The sequence below is a fragment of the Pelophylax lessonae genome (genome assembly GCF_965119305.1).
Source record: "Pelophylax lessonae genome assembly, chromosome: 3".
Lineage (NCBI taxonomy): Eukaryota > Metazoa > Chordata > Amphibia > Anura > Ranidae > Pelophylax > Pelophylax lessonae.
In genome coordinates this window covers 42,588,002-42,613,397 of record NC_138770.1, presented here as the reverse complement: position 1 = coordinate 42,613,397, position 25,396 = coordinate 42,588,002, and the positions used below count along the sequence as shown (strand labels likewise).

The window sequence follows — 25,396 nt, the reverse complement described above, 5'->3', positions numbered from 1 at the left end:
AAGGAATGGACCAGCATTGATTGGCTGTACTGGGGAGCGCGTGTGTTGATGTTTATGGTGGGATGGACCCGGGGCGCAGAGTAGTGCGCCCTGAGCCCACCCATTGTGTGAAAATAGTGAATGAATATTTGCTATTGTCACACGGATCCTCCTCCTGGCCAATCAGGAAGCGGGTCAGAGACCCATTTCCTGATTGGCCAAAAGGCAAACTTTTGCCATTGGCCAAGGAGGAGGAGGACTCAGGACACACAGAGGACTGAGGAGAAGCCACCGCTGCATCAGGTAAGTGCACTGGTCTCTCTGCACGCTGGTCACTCTGCATTGAAGGGGGCAGGCTGTGGTCACTCTGCATCGAAGGGGGCATGCTGTGGTCACTCTGCATTGATGGGGGCACGCTGTGGTCACTCTGCATTGAAGGGGGCATGCTGTGGTCACTCTGCATTGATGGGGGCACACTGTGGTCACTCTGCATTGATGGGGGCACACTGTGGTCACTCTGCATTGATGGGGGCACACTGTGGTCACTCTGCATTGATGGGGGCACGCTGTGGTCACTCTGTATTGAAGGGGACACGCTGTGGTCACTCTGCATTGAAGGGGGCACGCTAGTGACTCTGCATTGATGGGGGCATGCTGTGGTCACTCTGAATTGAAGGGGGCATGCTGTGGTCACTCTGCATTGATGGGGGCATGCTGTGGTCACTCTGCATTGATGGGGGCACACTGTGGTCACTCTGCATTGATGGGGCACACTGTGGTCACTCTACATTGATGGGGGCACGCTAGTGACTCTGCATTGATGGGGGCATGCTGTGGTCACTCTGCATTGATGGGGGCACACTGCGGTTACTCTGCATTGATGTGGGCACGCTGTGGTCACTCTGTATTGAAGGGGGCACGCTGTGGTCACTCTGCATTAAAGGGGGCACGCTAGTGACTCTGCATTGAAGGGGGCATGCTGTGGTCATTCTGCATTGAAGGGGGCATGCTGTGGTCACTCTGCATTGAAGGGGGCACGCTGTGGTCACTCTGCATTGATGGGGGCACGCTGTGGTCACTCTGCATTGATGGGGGCATGCTGTGGTCACTCTGCATTGATGGGGGCACGCTGTGGTCACTCTGCATTTATGGGGGCACGCTGTGGTCACTCTGCATTTATGGGGGCACGATGTGGTCACTCTGCATTGATGGGGGCACGCTGTGGTCACTCTGCATTGATGGGGGCATGCTGGTCACTCTGCATTAAAGGGGGCACACTGGTCACTCTGCATTGATGGGGGCACGCTGTGGTCACTCTGCATTGATGGGGGCACGCTGTGGTCACTCTGCATTGATGGGAGCACACTGGTCACTCTGCATTAAAGGGGGCACACTGGTCACTCTGCATTAAAGGGGGCACGCTGTGGTCACTCTGCATTGATGGGGTCCGGCTTTGTCATACTGAGGGGGCTCCGCATTCTGTAATGTTTGAGAGGAACGGGAGAGGGGGAAGGGAGGTGTCCCCTCAGTGTTGGGGGGTTCTGTCATGTGTCAGAGGGGTCCCCTCTTCACTGTTGAGGTCACATGTGCCAGAATGGGGTTCTGTCATGTGACTGGGGGTCCCCTCTGCACTGTTGGGGTCACAGGTGCCAGAATGGGGTTCTGTCATGTGACTGGGGGACCCCTCTGCACTGTTGGGGGCTCACAGGTGCCAGAATGGGGTTCTGTCATGTGTCAGAGGGGTCCACTCTGCACTGTTGGGGGGTCACAGGTGCCAGAAAGGGGTTCTGTCATGTGTTAGAGGGGTCCCCTCTGCACTGTTGGGGGGTCACAGGTGCCAGAATGGGGTTCTGTCATGTGTCAGAGGGGTCCCCTCTACACTGTTGGGGGGGAGGTCACAGGTGCCAGAATGGGGTTCTGTCATGTGTCAGAGGGGTCCCCTCTGCACTGTTGGGGGGTCACAGGTGCCAGAATGGGGTTCTGTCATGTGTCAGAGGGGTCCCCTCTGCACTGTTTAGGTCACAGGTGTCAGAATAGGGTTCTGTCATGTGACTGGAGAGGTCACCTCTCCACTGTTGGGGGGTCACAGGTGCCAGAAAGGGGTTCTGTCATGTGACTGGAGGGGTCCCCTCTCCACTGTTGGGGGGTCATAGGTGCCAGAATGAGATTCTGTCATGTGACTGGGGGGTTTCCCTCTGCACTGTTGGGGGTCACAGGTGCCAGAATGGGGTTCTTTCATGTGACTGGGGGGGGTCCCCTCTGCAATGTGTTGGGATCACTCATTATGGGATGGGGAAGGTCTCTCGTGTTGGGGTGTCCCCTCTTTTCTGTATTGGGGGTAACAAGTGAGGGGGGTGGGGTTCTGTCATGGGGTTGGGGTGTCCCCTCTGTAGTAAGTTCAGATCACTAGTGGCGGGATGGGTGAAGGGTCTTTCATGTAACTGGGGTGTACCCTCTCCACTATTGGTCCTTGATAAGGGGGGGGGGTCTGTTATGTCACTGGTGCCTCCCCTCTGCATTGTGTTGGGGGTCAAGTTTTCTCAGGTGTGCCCAGACAAAAAAATGTAATATGTGAATATAAATAAAGTTCAAGGTGTAAATAAGTACGATAAAACCTGATTATACCAGATAGTATAATCGTACTTATTTACACCTTGCACTTTATTTATATTTCATATTCCATTTTTTGTATGGTCACACCTGAGCACATTTCACACTTTAGAATTGCAGGGAATTGTCATGAAAATTTTACATTTTAGGCAGAAGTAGTGCAGCTGAATAGGAGAATTATTCCAACTCTGATACTTTGGCCTTTGAAATTCCCTTTTCAATTTCCTGTAATTCTCTCTTTATTGAGTAGACCCTACAATCTGATAAGTAGGTGGAGATTAATTATGTGGAGTGGGCGGGGCTTCAGGGAAGTGGGTGTGGTAAGTAATTGATAGCTGTGCTGCAAAGTGTCCCTGGAAATTTTTTTCAAATGTTGGCAACAATGGGGTGCGCATACCTGCCAACTGTCCCGTTTTTCCCGGGACAATCCCGGAAAATAGGAGCCTGTCCCGGGTAATTTATATTGTCCCTGTTAATCAGGGACAGCGGAGCTTCGGGGAAGTGGGTGTGGTAAGTAATTGATAGCTGTGCTGCAAAGTGTCCCTGGAAATTTTTTTCAAATGTTGGCAACTATGCAAAAGTGCAAAGTTCAGGGATGCCTTTGCCCCCATTTTCTCCACCCCCTTACTTTTGTTGCTGTATTGATCTAAACCTCCTCGAACACTGTAGTTGGCTCCGTCTCTCTCACTTGCAGGGAGATCATCATCCAGTGGGGGTGTCGGCATCTGCACTGCACCCTGGACACCCCAGCCGCATCTCCTTTGTCCCCGTTCGGCACCCAGTAGGAGCCACTCAGGAGATCAGATCTGTGGAAGCCAAGCTGTCACTTGTAAACACAGAAGCTGGACTTCTGTGTTTACAAGTGATAGTGGTAAGCAGAGAGCCTGAGCCAGAGGTGGTGGAACTCAGTTCCAGCTAAAAAAAAGCCTTATATAAAGGGGTCCTTCTCCCATTGGTCACCAGTGTAGGGGACTAATAAACAGACCACGTGAAATGAGCTCTGGGTTTGGACTGAACCCATGTTTGGCAGAATTTGGCTTATTTGAGGGGTCATCGAACAATTGACTAAATGGGTATTCAGCCAAGTTGTACCTCCAGGTGCAGTTATACTACCACTTCTAAATGTAGAAGTTTCCCGCTCAAGCTGGTTAATAGGGATCCATTAGCCACACGCACCTTTACACCAGGGGACATATCCCCTCGGCCTATTCACTTGCCAGCTAGGGATTCTCACCTGTCAGGTGAATGTAAACAAAGAGTAAAAGACAAACTGAATTGGACCCCCGAAAAATTCATACTGTTCCTACATAGGTCTGGTATGGATTGTAAAAGTGAACGCTATGCAAAAAACACAAGAAAAAAAGGCATGGGAATCCATATCAGACCCTTATTTGAGTATGCAACGTGACTGACCAGGAAAGGGGAGTTAGTGTGCGCCCACCTTCTGAAACCATACCAGGCCACGTGCCTTCAATCCTTTCCTGGTGGTTGTGGGAAACTACCTGCAGGGGGCTTATCGAAATCTAAAAGCTCCCTTTAAAAATAAGGGAGCCTCCAGATGCCACCACCCTACGTAAATGAGTAGGGGTACAGTACATATTACCCCTGCTCATTCACAAAAAAAAATAAAAATAAAAAAGATATCACCCAGAAATAAAGAAACCCAAATCTTTTGTAAAAAGAACTAAAATCCCCAAACAATGATCCTCCTTGTAGATCCATCGTCAATCATGATGGACTACTGCCGACAACTCGCTGAAAAAATACCAGACAACCCGTTGCATATTACCGACCCTGATTCCACAAAGAGCTGAATTATAGCTTCCCGAGCTTCCATCACCAATATGGAAGGAAGGGGGCGGGACAGTGGTGACATCATTGTCCAAATATGGCCATGTGGTTATATTTAGGCAGTACTAGGATGACACTGTGAGTACTAGGACGACACTGTGAGTACTAGGATGGAACTGTGAGTATTAGCAGGGCACTGTGAGTACCAGGAGGGCAATGTGGGTACTAGGAGGGCACTGTGAGTACTAGGAGGTTACTGTGAGTACTAGAAGGACACTGTGAGTACTAGGAGAACATTGTGAGTACTTGGAGGACATTGTGAGTACTAGGAGGACACTGTGAGTACTCAGGGTGAAAATTTGATTTTCGGAGATTCAGAGTACTAGGAGGACACTGTGAGTACTAGGAGGACACTGTGAGTACAAGGAGGACTAGGAGTACTAGGAGGACACTGTGAATACTAGGAGGACACTGTGAGTACTAGAAGGACACGAGGACACTGTGAGTACAAGGAGGACACTGTGAGTACTGGGAGGACACTACGAATACTAGGAGAACATTGTGAGTACTTTGAGGAAATTGTGAGTACTAGGAGGACACTGTGAGTACTAGGAGGACACTGAGAGAACTAGGAGGACACTGTGAGTACTAGGAGGACACTGTGAGTACAAGGAGGACTAGGAGTACTAGGAGGACACTGTGAGTACTAGGAGGACACTGTGAATACTAGGAGGACACTGTGAGTTCTAGAAGGACACAAGGACACTGTGAGTACTGGGAGGACACTGTGAGTACTAGGAGGACACTGTGAGTACTGGGAGGACACTGTGAGTACTAGGAGAACATTGTGAGTACTTTGAGGAAATTGTGAGTACTAGGAGGACACTGTGAGTACTAGGAGGACACTGTGAGTACTAGGAGGACACTGTGAGTACTCAGGGTGAAAATTAGATTTTCGGAGATTCGGATGTACAGTATCTGAATTTCCAAATGTATATAGTAACGAAAGTCAAAAAATCCAGAAAAAAAAACAGTTATAATGAAATTAACGAATGCATCCATATCATTCGGATTCATTGTGAATAACTGGTTGTTAAGGTACAGACAGCCTCCACATTCTTAACAACCATGACTAATCTGGTGTCAGCAGGATTCCCCACTGACAGGAGAATCTTAACAAAAGGATTGCCGTAAATAAATAAAAAATACCATTGTGAGGTTCACCCCAATTCATACCAGACTCTTAGTCAAGCATGCAGCCCAGAAGGCCTGGAAAGGAGGGGGGAGCTCGCGCCCCCAGCACGAAACGCCGACCCGTGCGAAAAAAGCGCCACCCACCAAACACAACCAGTCTTGGCGAGAAACACTCACTGTATGACAGCCGTTTTCTGGTAAGTAAACATGGGAGCGAATGTCACCAAGTAACCATGGCCCCCTATGATGTCATGGACTAGGGTTTCTGAGTGATATCATGGGGGCATGGTCGCCAGGTGACCCCGCCTTCCTGTTTACTTACCTGCAAAGGGCTGTCCTTCGGCAAATGTCTCTCAACGGGACCGGTCGTGCTTGTCATTCATCATGAATTAAGTTATATTTACATTGGGGGACATGTTTTTATTTTTATTTTATTAAAGGACTTGCCAAACACAAAGGACTTGTCTTTGAGTTTTTATTTACTTTAGTCATTTTTTTATGTGAATAAGTAGGGGTACTATAAACCCCATACTCATTCACATCATTCACATGGGGGGGGGGGGCAGGATCTGAGAGCCCCCTTGTTAAAGAGGACTTTTAGATTCCGATAAGTCACCCCCGCACTCCCACAACCCCTGGGCCAGGGTTGTTGGGAAGAGGCCCTTAACCTCATCAACATAGGGACAACATGCTTTGGGGGGAGACCCCCTCCCCAAAGCACCCCCCATATTGGACATGTGGCCTGGTGTGGTTCAGGAGGAGGGCTGCTTGCCTGCTTGCTTCCCCCCCCTTCCCCTGCTTGCATGCTCAGATAAGGGTATGGTATGGATTTTGGGGGGGGGGGGGGGACCCCACACTGTTTTGAAAAAGAAATTTGGCTTGGGATTCCCCTATAAAATACATACCAGAGCTAAGGGTCTGGTGTGGATTTTGGGGGGACTCCCACAATGTTATTTTTTTTTTAACAGTATATATAATTATTTCTAAATGTTATATTTATATAAAATAATGGATGTGGGGGGCCTTTTGTTGGGCATGATTTTTTTTGGGGGGGGGGCAGCATTTCATTTTTTGACCCAGGGAGCACAATGTCTTGGGCCAGCCCTGCAACCAGCTATTCCAAATGAAATAAGATGAATGCCAACGATAGAGAACTAATTCCAGAAACAAATCGGTCGGTTCAATTACCAAATGCATCCAAAATGAAACTAAAATTTGAGGTGTGCACATGACTAGGGAGAAGGACCCCTGATATCAGTAGTCATTGGAAGAAGGACATTCTTACATCGTCATCAGTGGGAAGATTACTCCCTTACAGACCATTGATACCAGTTGTTACTGAGAGACAGAATATGATCATTTCTCAAGGAACCCCCAGAAACCTTTGGAGGAACCTTGGCTAAGAAAGGCTGGACTAGGCAGTAATATATTTCTATCCCCCTTGGAGGGTGTTGAGATGACCCATCTATAGCACCCTTCTAGGTAGGTGATAGTGAGAAAGTAAAGTTTGAGCTCTGTCTGCTTAACAGAGGGGCTGCAGGTAAATCTATATTGTTCTCTGCCTACCAGAGAGCAGGATCTCTCAGTGAGGTCTGCTCATTGTGCTCAGCATGCAATTCATTCAGTCTAGAGAGTGTTTTCATGCTGGTCCAATATGGAGGCATGTTGGACAGTGGGAGGAAACCTGACAAATGGGTGCATGGGCTTTTGATACAGTCCTGATGATTGGCAGAGGGCAGGTCGCCTCGGTGCATGTTGGGATACTGAATAAAAGCCAGGAGCAGATGTGCTCAAGGTTTTTCATTGGGAAGCGGAGTCCCGGAGGGAAGGGGAGGCTGCCTCCTCCTCTGTAGAGGTGCCATGCGTCCTCAGGAGGTCGTTCTGAGGGCTGGAGGAGTGGTTGAGAGGAGCTGAACCCAGAGCTCCAGGGAAGCTGACTGAGAGGGGAGACACTGGAGGTCGTGTTTCTGCAGTATCGTGAGTACAGGAACTCGTGTCAAGGGGCCTGACCTGAGAAGGGGCCACTCCTGCTCCTCGGATAGTCAGTGGATGGGTGTCAGCTGAAAGGGAATGCTAGTGAGAGTATCCTGAAGATAAGATATCAATCCCCAAGTCATCTTGTCAGAGATTGAAGGGAGCAAGAGACTTAATCGCATCTACACTTGTGGCCTGGCCGTTCCTAAGTACTAAAGAAGTTCTGAAGGTAGAAGTCCTCATCTATGTGAATAGTTCAATTGGAGTATCCCACTATTCCCTTCTTCTATCTCAATTACAAAATAAACAACAAACAAAACCAACACCCCTAGACTGTAGGAGTAAGGAGGGATTCAGGAACTTTATCTACTTAAAACCGTGTGTTGGTAACCAGGGGAGCCCGCAGAGTCAGTATTCAGCAGTCCCTGCGGGGGCAGTGCTACACATCTATAAGGATATACAGTAGGGATCGACCGATTATCGGCAATGCCGATATATCAGGGGCCGATATGCACTTTCCCCGATATATCGGAATCGGCCCCTGAGGTTACCGATATTGCCGATATTTCGAGAAAGTGCTTGTACCGGAGTGATGCCTGCAGCTAGAGGCATCACCCCGGTACCGGTGTCCATAGCCAACGATTGGCTGTTTGTAATGACAACTGATGCGGCTGAGAAGCCGCTCGGCTGTCATTACAAGGAGCAGGAGGGGACGTCTCCCCCCTCCCGTCGGCTTCTGCGGCTTGCCCGGGTCTCCCATCCCACCGGGAGACCCGGGCATCCTACCTGCATGGCCGCCGATCAAAGCCGCATTCGGCTCTGATCGGGTCTCCATGTAAAAAACCCGGAAATTATGTCATGACATCCCTTTTGGGTACTTGGCGTCAAATTCAAAAAATGCGAGCATTTAAAACAGCCAAACTTGGCGTTTTGAATGCTTTTAAGTGCAGAGAAGGGGTTTGGGGTCTTTTAGACCCCCAGATCCCTCCACCAGAGTACCTGTGAAAAAAAAAAAAAAAAAAAAAATTTTAAATGTCCGAAAATATCGGCCGATACCAATATCCGAAGACCAAAATATCGGTATCGGCAATAAAAAAACGATATCGGTCGAACACTAACATACAGTACAAACAGCACAAGGCTGTGTTCACTCTACGAGACGTTTCTCAGGGCTGCAGTTCCTCTGAGCTCCACAAGATGGTGATCTCCCTTTTACAGATTCAGGAAGTCTCTATGGAATACAGACAGGAAGTTCTGGGCTATTCAGGAGGAAGTAGAGAGGAGACGTTGCCTGAACTGGCAGCAGAGGAGGTAATAAGGTCTTATTTTCTATTTACACCCAGTAACCCCCCCCCTGAGGAGGTAGTGTTGCTGAAAGACTGTGGGCCCTTGATATTGTTGGTGGGCAGAAGGGCTCTGAGGGAAGAGGAGGTTGTAGGGCTCAGGGGGACTCTAAGGCGGGGGCTCTTGGTCTATGATGGTCCTCCCTCCTGAACTTACTTTTAGACCTTCTTACAGAACTCCTACTAGTAAGGGGAGGCAAACTTCGCCTTCTTACCATCTCATTGTCAAATTTTTTTTTTTCCAAGATACCAAATGGAATGAAGGACGTTCCTTCACACCTTGGTGGACACTTATGCCTCGTACACACGCAACGATTATCGGCCGACCGATCGTTCAACTTTTGTACAGAGTGGTGTTTTGTTGGTTGGAATGTGCCTAGACTGCTCATAAATTTTCTCGGCCAACAAAAATCTACTTCAGAAGTGATGTCATGTGATGGTTTGCTTTCCGTGTGTTTTTTCTTCTCTGAGCATGCCCAGTCTTGCTCATCACATTTTTGTCTCCCGAAATCTGTACTGACTGACGGAAAATCGGCCGTTGTGTTGACGGCCAACAAAAATTTTATAGCCTGCACACCAGATTTTATTTGGCCGAAAAGTCAGAGTCGGTTGTCGAAAGCATCATACTAACAACCCGAAAATCGGACGTTGGCCGAAAATTCACGGCCAACTATCGACGCGTGTGCACGGGGCATTAGTCTTATGCTGGCCATACACTAGCCGAAAAATCATTCGAAAATCTGTCATTTGGGCCAATCGTTAGTTTTTCGTCCAGTTAATGGGCAGAAATAGAAAATCGTTTTTAACTTTTCAGAGCCAAAAAATCGAAGGAAAATTCTGCCGAACGAACGATAAATTGAAAGGCTAATGTGTTTCTCGGCCGAACTGTTTGCACTAGGCATATGTGACAAACTGAACGAAAAATGTCCATTGAACGATTTATCGTTCAAAATTCGGTCATTACATGATGGCACGATCGTCTGCTCTCACGGCCGATTTTTCGTTTTTCGAAAATGTGTTTGAACGATTTTTCAGTTAGTGTTTGGCCAGCTTTAGAGGACTGTTTGCAGAGCATTATGTAACGGGTGGCCAGGGATCAGTCCTATGCATCTGAGGGAGGCAGTCCAAAATTTTCCAATGACACAGACTCTGGCAGTGCCGAAATTCAGAACACCATAAACCAATAGTCACTCTATACAATGTCCTGGATACTGCAGTATACTTGTCCTCCTTCTACCCACACTGGGCAGCCAATGGAGGGAAGAGAACAGATTCCTCCCCCACAGCTCTCTACTCCACCAGCGTCATCCTCCTGCCATCCAATCCAATCCCTTCTCGTACTGCAGAGAGTGATGGTGACATCAAGCCTATCAGTCAGCAGGCTGCCAGAGATTGGAGCCCCGCAGCACAAGTTCTGAAAATGATCCTGATTAGCCGCCAACTCTGGCCGAAATTCAGACCCAACAGAGAAAAGAGAATTTCCAATCCAGCAGGCCATGATAGTCCCAGGTGGGCAGAAGGGCTCTGAGGGAAGAGGAGGTTGTAGGGCTCAGGGGGACTCTAAGGCGAGGGGGGCTCTTGGTCTATGATGGTCATCCCACCTGAACTTCCTTTTAGACCTCCTTACAGAACTCCTGCCAGGAAGGGAAGGCAACCTTCACCTTCTTACCATCTCACTGGTCAAATACTTTTTTCAAAGATACCAAATGGAACGAAGGACATTCCTTCACACCTTGGTGGACACTCATTCTTAGAGGAGGACTGCTTGCAGAGCATAAAGTAACGGGTGACCAGGGATCATTGCTTTGCATCTGGGGGAGGCAGTCCAAAACTTTCCAATGACACAAGCTCTGGCAGTGCCCAGTGCTGGAATTCAGAACACCACAAACCCTTTGTCACATCTGTACAATATCCTGGATACTGCAGTATACTTGGCAACCAAACCCCTCCTACCCCTGCTGTCCTCCTCCTACCCACACTGGGCTGCCATTGGAGGGAAGAGTACAGATTCCTCCCCCACAGCTCTCTACTCCACCAGCATCATCCTCCTGCCATCCAATCCAATCCCTTCTCTTACTGCAGAGAGTGATGGTGACATCAAGCCTATCAGTCAGCAGGCTGCCAGAGATTGGAGCCTCGCAGACCAAGTTCTGGAAATTATCCTGATTAGCAGCCAACTCTGGCCGAAATTCAAACCTAACAGAGAAAAGAGAATTTCTGATCCAGCAGGCCACGAGAGTCCCAGGTTCTCGAAAATGTAGCGAATATTATACAATTATAATGAGGACAGAAGTTCTTAAATGTACAAGCAACCCCCCCCCCCTCACATCCACATCCTTATTGTGTGACCAATACCATCCAAATAATTCTTACTTTTATTTCCCAAAGTTATCTGTCTGCAAGGAGACCTGTATAGATCAAGTGACGGCACCAATGAGGATGGAGAATCAGCCGCCCCTCACATCACCGGGTAAGAGGAGACTTTATTGTAAAGGAGAGAGCAGTACGGAGGATCCACCTAGATCCCCCATCATCTGATAAACACATAGAAGCAATGGGGTTGATTTACCAAAGGCAAACATACTAAGCACTGCAAGTGTATTTGCTCCAGAGCTTAGTAAATGAAATAAGCTTCACTTTGCAAAGAATACTCAGTCACATGCAAGGAAAATAAAAAACAGCATTTTTGCTTGTACACGATTGGATGATAGAAATCAGCAGAGCTTCCCCTCATTTCAAAGCTTCCCTATAGATCTAGAGCAAATGCACATGGAGAGCACAATATATTTGCCTTTAGTAAATCAACCTACCTGTATTCAGTCAGTGTGTGTGTTTCCTACAGATGGATCCAGTAATGGGAACCCACCAGAGAGATGTCCATGTCCTCTGTATTCCCGGGATTCCACACAGGAAGGTCACACCATCCCTCACCATCATCAGGTAGATGAGGAACAATCACTGATACTATCATTAGGATCTTTACATTATCTGCATTGTTACCATTGATGTTATTTTTATTATCTATTCAGAGTAGAGACCTGAGAGATTCTAAAGTTGAGGTTAAAGAAGAGATAAAAGAGGAGGATGATGAGGATGGGGTGATGGAGGAGTCAAAGTTTCTAAAAGGACACAAAGATCTGTACCAGGACACCATAGTGGAGTCATCCAGCTACATAAACCCACCAGAGAGATGTCCCCATCCTCGGAATTCCACACAGGAAGATCACGCCATCACTCATCATGATCAGGTAGAGTATTAACAATTACTGGTAGTCATGATCTATACACAATATGTTTGTCACAATTAATGTTTTATTATCAGAGTGGAAACCTTTGGGATGAGAAAATTGTTGTTAAAGAAGAGTATAAAGAGGAGGATGAGGAGTATGGAGTGATAGAGGAGTTTTCAGAAGGATACAAGGATATGATGGAGCCACCTAATACCAGGAACCCACCAGACAGATGTCCCCGTCCTCTGTATTCCCGGGATTCCACACCGGAAGGTCACACCATCCCTCACCATCATCAGGTAGATGAGGAACAATCACTGATAGTATCATTAGGATCTGTACATTATCTGCATTGTTACCATTGATGTCATTTTTATTATATATTTAGAGTGGAAACCTGAGAGATTCTAAAGTTGAGGTTAAAGCAGAAGAAGAAGAGAGGTATGTGAGGGATGATCAGCAGTCTATGGAGGAGGATGGAATAACGGGGACATTTATAGAGGAGGACACTCCTACAGAGATCAGCACAGGTGGGTCATTAAAGTTAAATACATTCCTCTGTCTGTACCTGTATGATAAATGTGAATGTAGGTGTAACAGTAGGGCAGTTTTGCCAGTAGCTGAGATAGAAGTGTAGTGTAATTGTAGATATAGATTAATTCTATGGTATTAATCGTTAATCAATCAAAGACATACACTATATTGTCAAAAGTACTGGACACCTGCCTTTACACACAGATTAACTTTAATGGCATCCAGAGGCATAACTAGAACCTTCAGGGCCCCGGTGCAAGAAACCATGAAGGGCCCCCCAGACCCCTGGCCGGGGTCCTTCCCTTCAAGCCTGGGGCTCTTCCCACTGATCCTGGGGCCCTTTACTCTTGTTGCGGGGCCCTTTATTACAGTCCGCAGCGGGACCTTTTCCCAAGTTCTGCAGTGGGCCCCCTTCCTGCCATCCCCATGGTGGTAGAATGCCAGGGCCCGGTCACAAGTATGACATTTGCGATCCTGGAAGTTCACCCACTGGTGTCAGTAGATTTTATTTTTTGGTGTTTTATTTTTAATCATTTTTATTTTATTTTTTTTACAATTTCACTGACTATGACTCCATTCAGAAAAGGAAGGAGCTGGTAAATTACATATTTACCGACCCTTCCTGGTTCTCTATTGTGACACATCCCCTGCAGCAGCCGGCAGGAGAGGGGAGGGAGCACAGTGGGGGGGGGGGGGCGGGGGAGCACACAGGGGCCCAGAGACAGCAGAACACAAGTGAAATGGATAGGAGGAGTGGTGGAAGCAGCATACAGAGGAACCAATATGGAGGAGAGTGATTTCTCTACATGCTGCCCCCGCCCCCCCCCCCTCCTATCAAGGTGTACAGGGGAGCTGCACAGGTCCCCTGGAGCATGGGGCCCGGTTGCAATTGCAACCCCTGTTACACCCCTGATGGCATCCCAGTCTTAGTCCGTAGGGTTCAATATTGAGTTGGCCCCACCTTTGCAGCTATAACAGCTTCAACTCCTTTGGGAAGGATGTCCACAAGGTTTAGGAGTGTCTATGGGAATGTTTGACCATTCTTCCAGAAGAGCATTTGTGACGTCAGGCACTGATGTTGGATGATAGGCTTTGGGCTTTGATAGGTGGCACTGGTAGGCCGCCCTGATAGGCAGCACTGATAGGTGACCATGATGAGCAGGCCCTGATTGTCAGCACTGGTGGGCCCTGAATGTCAGCACTGGTGGGCCCTGAATGTCAGCACGGTTGGGCCCTGAATGTCAGCACTGGTGGGCCCTGATTATCAGCACTGGTGGGCCCTGATTATCAGCACTGGTGGGCCCTGATTATCAGCACTGGTGGGCCCTGAATTTCAGCACTGGTGGGCCCTGAATGTCAGCACTGGTGGGCCCTGATTGTCAGCACGGGTGGGCCCTGATTGTCAGCACGGGTGGGCCCTGATTGTCAGCACGGGTGGGCCCTGAATGTCAGCACGGGTGGGCCCTGAATGTCAGCACGGGTGGGCCCTGAATGTCAGCACGGGTGGGCCCTGAATGTCAGCACGGGTGGGCCCTGATTGTCAGCACTGGTGGGCCCTGATTGTCAGCACTGGTGGGCCCTGATTGTCAGCACTGGTGGGCCCTGATTGTCAGCACTGGCGAGCACGGATTGTCAGCACTGGTGGGCACTGTTGAGACTGCACTGATAATCAGTGCCCTGATTATCAGTGTAGATGTCCCTTTAACACAAGCAGGTTATCAGCTCTCTTCTCCTTTCCTCGTGCTGTCAGCGTGAGGAAAGGAAAGCCGATAACTGGCTTGTGTTTACATTGTGATCACCTGTGATTTGACAAAGCTGATCACGTGGTAATTTGCTGCTGTGATTGTCTCTTTACCCGGATCTGTGATCAGCTGAGTCCTTTGTGTCCATGCCACGCGATCACAGGAAGACGTCCATGTACGCCCTCCCGGCAAAGTAAGCCCGCTCTGTAGCCGTCGTTCAGTTATAGCGCTGGCGGAAAGTGGTTAAACAAAGCCTAAGAGTCCAGTGCATTCAGCCCCAAGGAACTTTCATGGTATTTTCTAAACGCAAAGTCCACTCCTGTGTCTTTTTTCCACTTTAAACATATATCACCAATGGTGCCTTCAGTGATTACCAAAAATTACCAATTATCGAGTGTAACTCATCAGATTATATCGCCTCTCATATTTCAGATAGGTAAAGCGCTTTAGAACAGCATCCAGACCAGTGTTGCTTCTCCTCAACAAACACACTGAACTCCGCTTTTAGTGTCCTTCTGAACTCCGCTTTTAGTGTCCTTCTGAACTCCGCTTTTAGTGTAATAATATACTCATGACGTGTAAGAAAAAAAAAAAAAACACTTCCGATGTATGTAAATCCAAAAGTCTATATTTTATTCCATATAAAATGAGGCACACCAGACAATTCATGAAACTCATCATATCACATATGACATAATTCACATGACCGCTGTATGTACAGAGAATCAGTAAACTCACTCCCTGTTTTTTTGCCCATCCACATCCCCAACATGTTTCGTCTTTACCAAAATGTCAGGATGTGGATGGGGGCGTAAACACATTCCTGACCTGAGTTCATGTTCTGTACAAAAATCACAACTTGGATGTTAGTAGATGCACAAACTATGCAATCAGACCTCCTCTAAGAATGAGTGCCTACCAAGGGGTGAAGATCTGTCCTTCTTCATTCCACTTGGTATCTTGGAAATGTGTATTTGGCCAGTGAGATAGTAAGATGGTAAAGGTTGCCTTTCTTTCCTGGCAGGAGTTCTATAGGGGGGTCTAAAAGGGTAAACAGTATCTCACAAAAGTGAGTACACCCCTCACATTTTTGTAAATATATTTTCTCTTACGTCCTCCGACAGTCGCCGCCCCTTCCCAAGTCTTCACCAATGGGTATTGACCTTTGCTCCGCAGGAGTAGCTAGGCAACAAGAATTGTTAATACAAAAGCTTTTAACATAGACACACCCCTAGGGGCTGTCCCCTCAGTCAATACCTCCCTGCACCAGCATTCCCAACTCAGTTTGATCTTGCCTAGCTTAGGAGTAGCAGGCTTTCCTGTGCTGGGGCTTTAGTCTCAGCCTTCTACCCTTTTTTGATTTTATTTCAAGTGTTTTTTCTTTTCTCTGCTAGATGTTATTTTGTCAGCTTTAGTTTAGGGATCTTCGGATGAAGATGTTCATGCGGGGCTGGGTCTCGGACTGGCCGCCCTGGCTCTCAGGGCTGAGTGCCAGATGGATCCCCAGCCTGCCATCGAGCGTTCAGCTTAGGTTTGCCTTGGCACATTGAACGACCCATCCCTGTTCGCTGCAGGGATGCTGCCTGTGAGGTGGCTACCTCACTGGACGCCATTCTGCGGTCTGTGGCTGCGGTCAACAAGCGTCCTGGCTGCGGCACTCCCTGTCTGCCTTGATAGCGGTTTGTCGCTGGAGACGGCTCCCCACGCCATCTGGTACGGTAAGCACCTTCTGTGTGGGGACCTTCTGTGTGGGTGTCAGTCTGTGGCTGTGTAGTTCCCCCTGTGTCTGTGAAAATGCGGGCTCCCTGTCAGATCCCTGTATGGCTGCGCTGCCTGTGGGCTGCGAGGGGGGGCCATCCTGCTCTGCTGTGAGTTATGCTCTGGGTGCAGATTTGGGTGCAGACATGTGTTGTGCGGCGGCCGCTGCGGCGATCCGCCATTTCTTTGCTGGAATGCTGTGACCGGCCCTGTCCCTGTACAGCGCCGTGTTTTGGCGCCATTCGCCGCCATTTTGGCAGGCCGTGCTCGTCCGAGCACATGGCGGCGCCATTTTCCTGTAGCCTCATCCCTCAGCCGGGCGGCCATGTTTGCGGAGCCTCATAGGCTATATCAGTCAGCCTGTTATTGCATCACTTCCTCTTTCTCTGGGAACAGCGATCGGTGGCAGCAGCCTGTTGTGCTCTCTCCAGGTTTTTACCTTCTTGTCCTGTCATTCCTTGCTCAGTGTTATCTATCCCTGCGGGGTCGGTGCATGCAGTAGTGTGCGGTGGGCTGCGCTCGCCGTGGTGTTAAAGGGCCAGTACCTTTTTTACTTTTCATTGCTGGGGCATGGATTCTCAGGATAGCAAGTTTCCCCCCGCCCTGGTGGGGGACTGGGGGCTGCTGCACCCCCCGAGGGGGCCGATCTGACCGCTGTAGTGGCTTCCTTAGTGTCTCAGGTGCAGATGCTGATGGCTGAACGATCCGCAAAAAGGGCCAGGATGTCCATTTCCTCTGATTCAGAGGGCGATGTGGCTGCTGTGGCTGGCGTACCCTTCTCGGGGTCCCGCTCATCTTTGGACCTTGTGGGGTCCGAGGGGGAGGCAGAGGTGGAGGGGGTTGATGTTTCTCCCCCTGGCTCGCCTGAAGAGCTTGCACTCATGAATGAGCTAATTGCTTCCATTAAAGATACCTTGCACCTAGAGGATGAGCCTACTCCTCCTGCTAGGGTGTCCTCTTTTGGAACGCAGAGAGCTCGAAAATCAGCGCAGGTTTTTCCCTGCCCTGCTGAATTTCACCATACGGTTAATGAACAGTGGCGCAATTTAAAGAAGCCCTTTACTGTGCCAAATAAGTTTAAACTGCTTTATCCGTTTGCGCCCTCCACCGACGAGCGTTGGTGTGTGGCGCCTCAGGTGGATCACGCGGTGGCCATTTTAAACAAGGCTACTGCGGTGCCTTCTGAGGATACCCCAGTTTTCCGGGACCCTACGGACAGGAGAATAGAGTCTCTTGCCCGTCATGCCTATATGGTTGCTGGTTCTATGCTGAAGCCTATTTTTGCTTCCATTATGGCGGCACAGGCTGTTGCAGATTGGACAAAGATGCTTAGGCGCACCTTGGTGGCTGATTCAGCTTCACCTACCACTTTGGCTATGGTGGACCAGATCCATCAGGGTGTCATGTACTTGTGTGATGCGGACTTGAATTTAGCTCCCTTGGCTGCGCGCCTGTCCAGCGTGGCGATACTGAACCGTTGTCTGATTTGGCTGAAAAATTGGTCGGTCGACCAATCTTCTCGCAAGACGCTGGCGGATTTTCCCTACGTGGGATCTCGCCTTTTTGGCGAGGCTTTGGATACTCTGATCAAAGGGGTTACGGGGAGCAAGAGTACTCTCCTACCCCAGTCTCACAAGCATAAGTCTTTCCGTGGTAAACGGAATTCCTCGTCTAGGCCCTCTCAGGGGTCCTTTCGTGCCTTTAGGGCAAGCCCTTCAAAGGCCAAGGCTCCCAGAAGAAGCCGTAGGCAGGGAAGCAGAAGTCCGGCCAGTCCGGTTCCACTTCCCATACCACTTCCGCCTGAAGGGGCGCCCTCACCCGTTTCTGGGGTGGGGGGACGTCTGCGCGGTTTCCTACAACCTTGGCTGACCCGCATTCGGGACAGATGGGTTCAGGAAATCGTTCGATCTGGTTACAAGATCGAATTTCTCTCTCGGCCGGCGGGCAGATTTTTTCCCTCAAATCTTCAGCTGTCTCCGGAGCGCTTGCAGGATCTGCACCGGGCGGTGCGGGACCTGCGGGCCCAAGGGGTGGTTGTTCCGGTGCCTCATCGGGACAGATTTCGGGGGTTTTACTCCAATCTGTTCACTGTGCCCAGAAAGGAGGGCAAGGTGCGTCCGATTCTGGACTTGAAAGCTCTGAACCGCTTTGTGCGGGTTCGCGAGTTCCGCATGGAATCCCTGCGCTCAGTGGTGGCTGCCCTGAGTCCGGGGGAATTCATGGCCTCCATCGATCTGAAGGATGCGTACCTACACATCCCCATTTTCGAGGGTCACCAGAGGTACCTTTGATTCGCCATTGCGGAGGATCACTACCAATTCGTGGCGTTACCTTTCGGTCTCGCTTCGGCTCCGCGGGTTTTTACCAAGGTGCTGGCGCCGGTTCTGGCCCTGTTGCGAGCACAGGGCATTGCTGTCTTGGGGTATCTGGACGATATCCTGATACGGTCAAACGACAGTCAGAGCCTGGTGACCGACCTGTCCACCACGATGCGGACTCTGCAGGAGTTTGGTTGGACTATAAACATTCCGAAGTCGACTCTGTGTCCTTCGGTTCGTCTTCCCTACCTGGGAATGATTCTGGACTCTGTCCAAGCGAAGGTCTTCCTGCCGGAAGACAAGCTTCGGTCCTCTTCAGGACGAGGTCAGGTCCCTCAGGGTCAACCGGCACTCGTCTCTCCGGGCATGCATGAGAAGTCTAGGTTTAATGGTCTCGGCTTTCGAGGCGATCCCCTTTGCCCAGTTTCACACGCGGGGTCTCCAAGCGGAGATTCTTGCTGAGTGGGGCGGGCGGCCGCAATCCCTGGATCAGCGGATCTCGCTGAGCCACAGCACCAGAAGGGATCTTCTGTGGTGGCTCCAGTCCCCGGCGGTGTCGGGGGGCAAGTCTTTTCGTCCATTGTTGTGGACAGTGATCACCACGGATGCCAGCCTGTCGGGCTGGGGTGGTGTTCTGGGCGTTTTGTCCGCCCAGGGAACTTGGTCGGAGGAGGAGTCCTCCCTTCCGATCAACATTCTGGAATAGAAGGCGATAAAGCTTTGCCTTTTGCGATGGACGGACCGGCTTCGGGGCCGTCCAGTTCGGGTTCAGACGGACAATGCCACCGCGGTGGCCTATGTCAACCATCAAGGGGGCACCAGGAGTGCCCGGGCGGCTCGGGAAGTGGCCGACATTCTGTCTTGGGCCGAGACGCACGTCCCGCGATAACGGCAGTTCACATACCGGGGGTGGAGAACTGGCAGGCGGACTATCTGAGTCGCCAGACCCTGGACCAGGGGGAATGGTCCCTTCACCCAGATGTCTTCCAGATGTTGTGCTCAAAGTGGGGTTCCCCAGATGTGGACCTGTTCGCGTCTCGTCTAAACAACAAGGTGGAAAGGTTCGTGGCAAGGACGCGCGATCCTCAGGCAGACGCCTCAGACGCGTTGGTGGCGCCCTGGCATCAGTATCGTCTGATGTATGCCTTTCCACTGATTCAGCTGCTGTCCAGGCTCCTTCGCAGGTTAGCCTCGGAACCGCACACGGTGATTCTGGTGGCACCGGACTGGCCTCGCCGGTCTTGGTACGCAGACCTCGTAAATCTGGCAGTCGATGCTCCGTGGCGTCTGCCGCTTTGAGAAGACCTTCTGTCTCCAGGGCCGATATTCCATCCTGCTTTACAGTCGCTGGCTTTAACGGCCTGGCTGTTGAGAGCCAGGTCCTGAAGGATAGGGGTCTCTCCCCTGAGGTCATTCCCACTTTGATCAAGGCTAGAAAAGCCTCTTCGGGAAAAATTTACTACCATACTTGGAAAGCGTACTTTGCCTGGTGTGAGTCCAGGGGGTATTCCCCTCGCTCATACTCGGTGTTGAGAGTGTTGGCTTTCCTCCAAACTGGAGTGGACCAGCGTTTGGCGTTGGCCACGATTAAGGATCAGATTTCTGCGCTGGCCGTCCTTTTTCAATGCCCTGTGGCGTCTAATTCATTGGTTAGCACCTTTTGTTCAGGGGGTGCGACATTTGGCCCCTCCTAGGAGGGAACCTTTGCCTCCATGGGACTTGAACTTGGTTCTGTCCATGTTACAACAGGCTCCCTTTGAGAAGATCAGGGAGATCTCGTTGTCTCTGTTGTCCAAGAAGGTTGCCTTTTTGGTGGCAATCACTTCGGCTCGCAGGGTGTCGGAGCTGGCGGCTTTGTCCTGCAACTCTCCCTACCTAGTGGTTCACAAGGATAAAATGGTCTTGCGACCTAACCCGTCCTTTCTTCCAAAAAGGATCTCGGAGTTTCACCTTAATGAAGACATTGTCTTGCCTTCGCTCTGCCCGAAGCCTAGGCATCCGAAGGAGGTTGCCTTACATTCCTTGGATGTTGTCCGGGCGATCAGGGTTTACCTGTCGTCCACTAAATCTTTTCACAAGTCGGATTCCCTCTTTGTCCTTCCTGAGGGACCTCGGAAGGGCATGGCGGCGTCGGCTGCGATCATCGCCAAGTGGATCAGACAGACCATTGAGCAAGCCTATGCCTTGAAGGGGAAGGTTCCTCCTTTCCCTGTGAAGGCGCACTCTACCAGATCTCTGAGTACGTCTTGGGCTTACCGTCATCAGGCTTCTGTGGCCCAGGTGTGTAAGGCGGCGACTTGATCGTCCGTTCACACCTTCTCAAAATTCTATAAGGTGGATGTTCAGGCATCGGCTGATGCCTCCTTTGGCCGTAAGGTTCTCAGTGCGGCAGTTTTCTAGGGACCCTTGGTTTTTTTGGGCCCTTGGTTATTGGGGTGTTTTACCCCTGGGTTACTTGTTTTTCCTGGGTTGTTGCTCCTGTTGAGCACGTTTTCCTGTTGCCCAGATGGTTCTCTTACTATGGTAAGGTTCCTTTCTCTGATGTGGGTACTGCGTTGCCTTTTCTACGGTTGCGTCTCCGACCCCCTCAGGTCTACACTGCTTTGGGACGTCCCATTGGTGAAGACTTGGGAAGGGGCGGCGACTGTCGGAGGACGTAAGAGAAAACTGAATTTTTATAAAATCTTACCGTAAAATTCCTTTCTCTGAGTCCTCCGACAGTCGCCGCCCCCCGCCCCTCTTTTGGGGTTTTTGTGTACTCTTACTGCTATGCTGCTAGTGCAGGGAGGTATTGACTGAGGGGACAGCCCCTAGGGGTGTGTCTATGTTAAAAGCTTTTGTATTAACAATTCTTGTTGCCTAGCTACTCCTGCGGAGCAAAGGTCCATACCCATTGGTGAAGACTTGGGAAGGGGCGGCGACTGTCGGAGGACTCAGAGAAAGGAATTTTACGGTAAGATTTTACAAAAATTCCGTTATTCTATCTTTTCATGTGACAACACTGAAGAAATGACACTTTGCTACAATGTAAAGTAGTTAGTGTACAGCTTGTATAACAGTGTAAATTTGCTGTCCCCTCAAAATAACTCAACACACAGCCATTAAAGTCTAAACCGCTGGCAACAAAAGTGAGTACACCCCTAAGTGAAAATGACCAAATCGGGCCCAAAGTGTCAAAATTGTGTGTGGCCGCCATTATATTCCAGCACTGCTTTAACCCTCTTGGTAATGGAGTTCACCAGAGCTTCACAGGGTGCCACTGGAGTCCTCTTCCACTCCTCCATGACAACATCACAGAGCTGGTGGATGGTAGAGACCTTGCGCTCCTCCACCTTCCATTTGAGGATGCCCCACAGATGCTCAATAGGGTTTAGGTCTGGAGACATGCTTGGCCAGTCCATTACCTTTACCCTCAGCTTCTTTAGCAAGGCATTGGTCTTCTTGGAGGTGTGTTTGGGGTCGTTATCATGTTGGAATACTGCCCTGCGGCCCAGTCTCCGAAGAGAGGGGATCATGCTCTGCTTCAGTATGTCACAGTACATGTTGGCATTGATGGTTCCCTCAATGAACTGTAGCTTCCCAGTGCCGGCAGCACTCATGCAGCCCCAGACCATGACACTCCCACCACCATGCTTGACTGTAGGCAAGACACACTTGTCTTTTTATTCCTCTCCTGGTTGCCACCACACATGCTTGACACCATCTGAACCAAATAAGTTTATCTTGGTCTCACCAGATCACAGGACTTGGTTCCATGTTCTTAGTTTGCTTGTCTTCAGCAAACTGTTTGCGGCTTTCTTGTGCATCATCTTTGGAAGAGGCTTCCTTCTGGGACGACAGCCATGCAGACCAATTTGATGCAGTGTGCGGTGTATGGTCTGAGCACTAACAGGCTGACCCCCCCCCCCACCCCTTCAACCTCTGCAGCAATAATGGCAGCACTCATACGTCTATTTCCCAAAGACAACCTCTTGATAGGACGCTGAGCACATGCACTCAACTTTTTTGGTCGACCATGGCGAGGCCTGTTCTGAGTGGAACCTGACCTGTTAAACTGCTGTATGGTCTTGGCCACCGTGCTGGAGATCAGTTTCAGGGTCTTGGCAATCTTCTTATAGCCTAGGCCATCTTTATGTAGAGCAACAATTCCTTTTTTCAGATCCTCAGAGACTTCTTTGCCATGAGGTGCCATGTTGAACTTCCAGTCACCAGTATGAGAGAGTGAGAGTGATAACACCAAATTTAACACACCTGCTCCACATTCACACCTGAGACCTTGTAACACTAACGAGTCATGTGACACCAGGGAGGGAAAATGGCTAATTGGGACCAATTTGGACATTTTCACTTAGGGGTGTACTCACTTTTGTTGCCAGCAGTTTAGACATTAATGGCTGTGTGTTGAGTTATTTTGAGGGGACAGAAAATTTACACTGTTATACAAGCTGTACACTCACTACTTTACATTGTAGCAAAGTGTAATTTCTTCAGTGTTGTCACATGAAAAGATAGAATAAAATATTTTACAAAAATGTGAGGGGTGTACTCACTTTTGTGAGATACTGTATATATTGTCATTACACTATAGCATTTATATTGCACATTACATTGTCAAGACCAATGCACCATGTACTCTTTTATATTGTTGTACATTACATACCCTGACCCCCTAGACTATATACTCCGTGTTTTACATTATACACTCCTAACCCCTGCACTATATATTCTATGTTGTACATTATATATTTCGACCCCTGCACTATATTTTCTGTGCTGTACTTTACATACTCCTAACTAGAGATCGACCGATGTAGTTTTTTCATGGCCGATACCGATTTTCCAGCCACCCTTCAGGCTGATAGCCAATATTAGGTGCTGCTAGTCTGTAGATTTTAAGTTTTTATTTTTACACCTTTTTTTTTAATATATATTTTTTTTTATCACTTTTTTATTGCTGTCACAAAGAATGTAAACATCCCTTGTGACAGTAAAAGGCAGTGACTCTTTATGGAGGGATCTGGGGTCTGTAAGACCCACCCCAAACCCCTCCTCTGCACTTAAAAGCATTCAAAACGCCAAGTTTGGCTGTTTTGACGACTGACTTTTTTTTTTTTTTTTTTTTAAATCTGGAGCCTTTAAGGCTCCAGTAACCGAAAGTGATGTCATGACCTCACTTCTGGGTTACTACATCAGGGACCCCATCAGAGCCGATTCCGGCTTTCTTCGTGCCTTTGGCCAGCTGGCTTGTGTGCCGGCTGATTGCTTAGGCCTCCCGGTGGAACGAGAGACCCAGGCAGAGCAGCGGAATGTGTGGGGAGGTGGGGGATATCCCCTCCCACTGGTCGTAATAACAGCCGAGCAGCTGATTAGCTGCATTGGTTGTTATTACAAGAAAGCCAACCATCGGCTCGAAACAACGGTATCGGGGTGAATCCTCTAGCTCCAGGCATCACTCCGGTACAACCCTTTGAAGCAATTTTGGCCATATTGGCAAGTTTGTGACCGATATTGATACTTCAAAAAAAGTGAATATCAGCCCCTGATAATCTGCCCCACCGATAAACAGTCAATCCTTACTCCGGACCCTGAACTATATACTCTATCCTGTACTTTACATACTCCTGACCCCTACACTATAAGAAATTTTTGCTCATGCTGTATAGTCCCCAAGGTGCCACATCCCCAAAAATGGAAATCACAACCAAAAAAGGTTCCCCTGGGGTGGGACTTTAAAGGCACCAAAGTTACACAACAAATGAAATAGGTAAAATAAAACAAACTTTATTAACTTGTGCAAAAAGATAAAAGAATGGGCAAGCAATAAAATACTCCACATAAACCAGTGCAACTTGGACCACTAAGCCTCCGGGTTTGACCCGACGCGTTTCGGAGTGTGGGTTAACTCCTTCCTCAGGGGTGCCCTTGGAGGGTGGTCTGTAGGCAGTTGACATATAATAATTAATTTTCACATATTACAAAAAACATACAATGTATTAAGAATTCACATATATGATCTACTTACATAGTTCACTAGAGTGGGAAGTATGGATAGCCTGCCTAAGGGTTAAAGGCAAAGGGTATGCATGCCAACGTTATCCACTGGGGGTGCCATCTGGTTATCCTAGAGAGTCTAGGGATCTTGAATGAACTCCTGGATCCAAGTGGTCAGCAACTGTCCGCTAACCAGTCTCAATCAGAGGCTAGGTGGGAGCAGCTGAAACCTATTCACAGCAGTTCTGCTGAACAAAAATTCGAGCAGTTAATCAAAAAATATATACAGGAAACAAAGAAGCACATAACAAAAAGTACCCAAAAATAGCTCAAAAAACATCCATGGGATCAGACAGCCGCCAGTGTCGAAGGGTATATATAAAGTATAATATAAGGGAGTGAGTGCTAGACTCTAATATCAGACAAATGGAATGAATCCCATATAGTCAAAGAGTCTGTCACATTATCAAAATGGAGCAGAGTGTCTAGTTTGTAAAGGTATTAAATTGTCTCTACAGATAACTGGGGGCTATCATCATGGATAGAGCTGGGTAGAGTAATGTTGAAGGGCAGGCTGGATTGCTTACCTGGAACCGAAGCAGTTCAAATATCCCCAATGGGTGTTGAAGCATGAAAAATCCTGCGTGTCCGGCGAGGGAGCAAGCAGCTCTCATGCCGGACAGGCAGGGCTTAAATGGCAGCGCCATCAGCTGAAACGATCATCAGCTGAATGACGCCGCTTGCTCAGCTGATTGCCAGTGAGGTTCCCTGGAGTGCAGCAGCCGCACACGCCCCCGACCGGAAGTGAACCGGCGGAAGCGTGGGCGGCCGATGCGTTCCACCGACACGGAATACATTCTGTTTGTGTGGAACGCAAACAGAGTGTAATGGGCATGCGTCATCGATCTCAACTAGAGATCGGGATGGAAATA

General features: G+C 49.1%; 2 protein-coding genes and 1 pseudogene across 3 annotated transcripts in view; 2 read left to right on the top strand and 1 right to left on the bottom strand.

Annotated features, from left to right (window-relative positions):
- LOC309550683 (uncharacterized protein) overlaps positions 1-25,396 on the bottom strand; it is a 3,164,715-nt gene that overhangs the window by 1,262,994 nt on the left and 1,876,325 nt on the right. The gene's annotated exons all lie outside the window — the stretch shown is intronic.
- Positions 1-25,396, top strand: part of LOC309550793 — a 1,525,103-nt pseudogene that overhangs the window by 1,334,935 nt on the left and 164,772 nt on the right. The gene's annotated exons all lie outside the window — the stretch shown is intronic.
- Positions 1-25,396, top strand: part of LOC309550794 (uncharacterized protein) — a 100,208-nt gene that overhangs the window by 72,308 nt on the left and 2,504 nt on the right. Inside the window, exons 4-7 of the mRNA XM_082251129.1 lie at positions 11,734-11,831; positions 11,921-12,139; positions 12,214-12,420; positions 12,510-12,651. Coding sequence (XP_082107255.1) covers positions 11,734-11,831; positions 11,921-12,139; positions 12,214-12,420; positions 12,510-12,651 — 666 coding nt within the window. The remainder of the gene's footprint in view (positions 1-11,733; positions 11,832-11,920; positions 12,140-12,213; positions 12,421-12,509; positions 12,652-25,396) is intronic.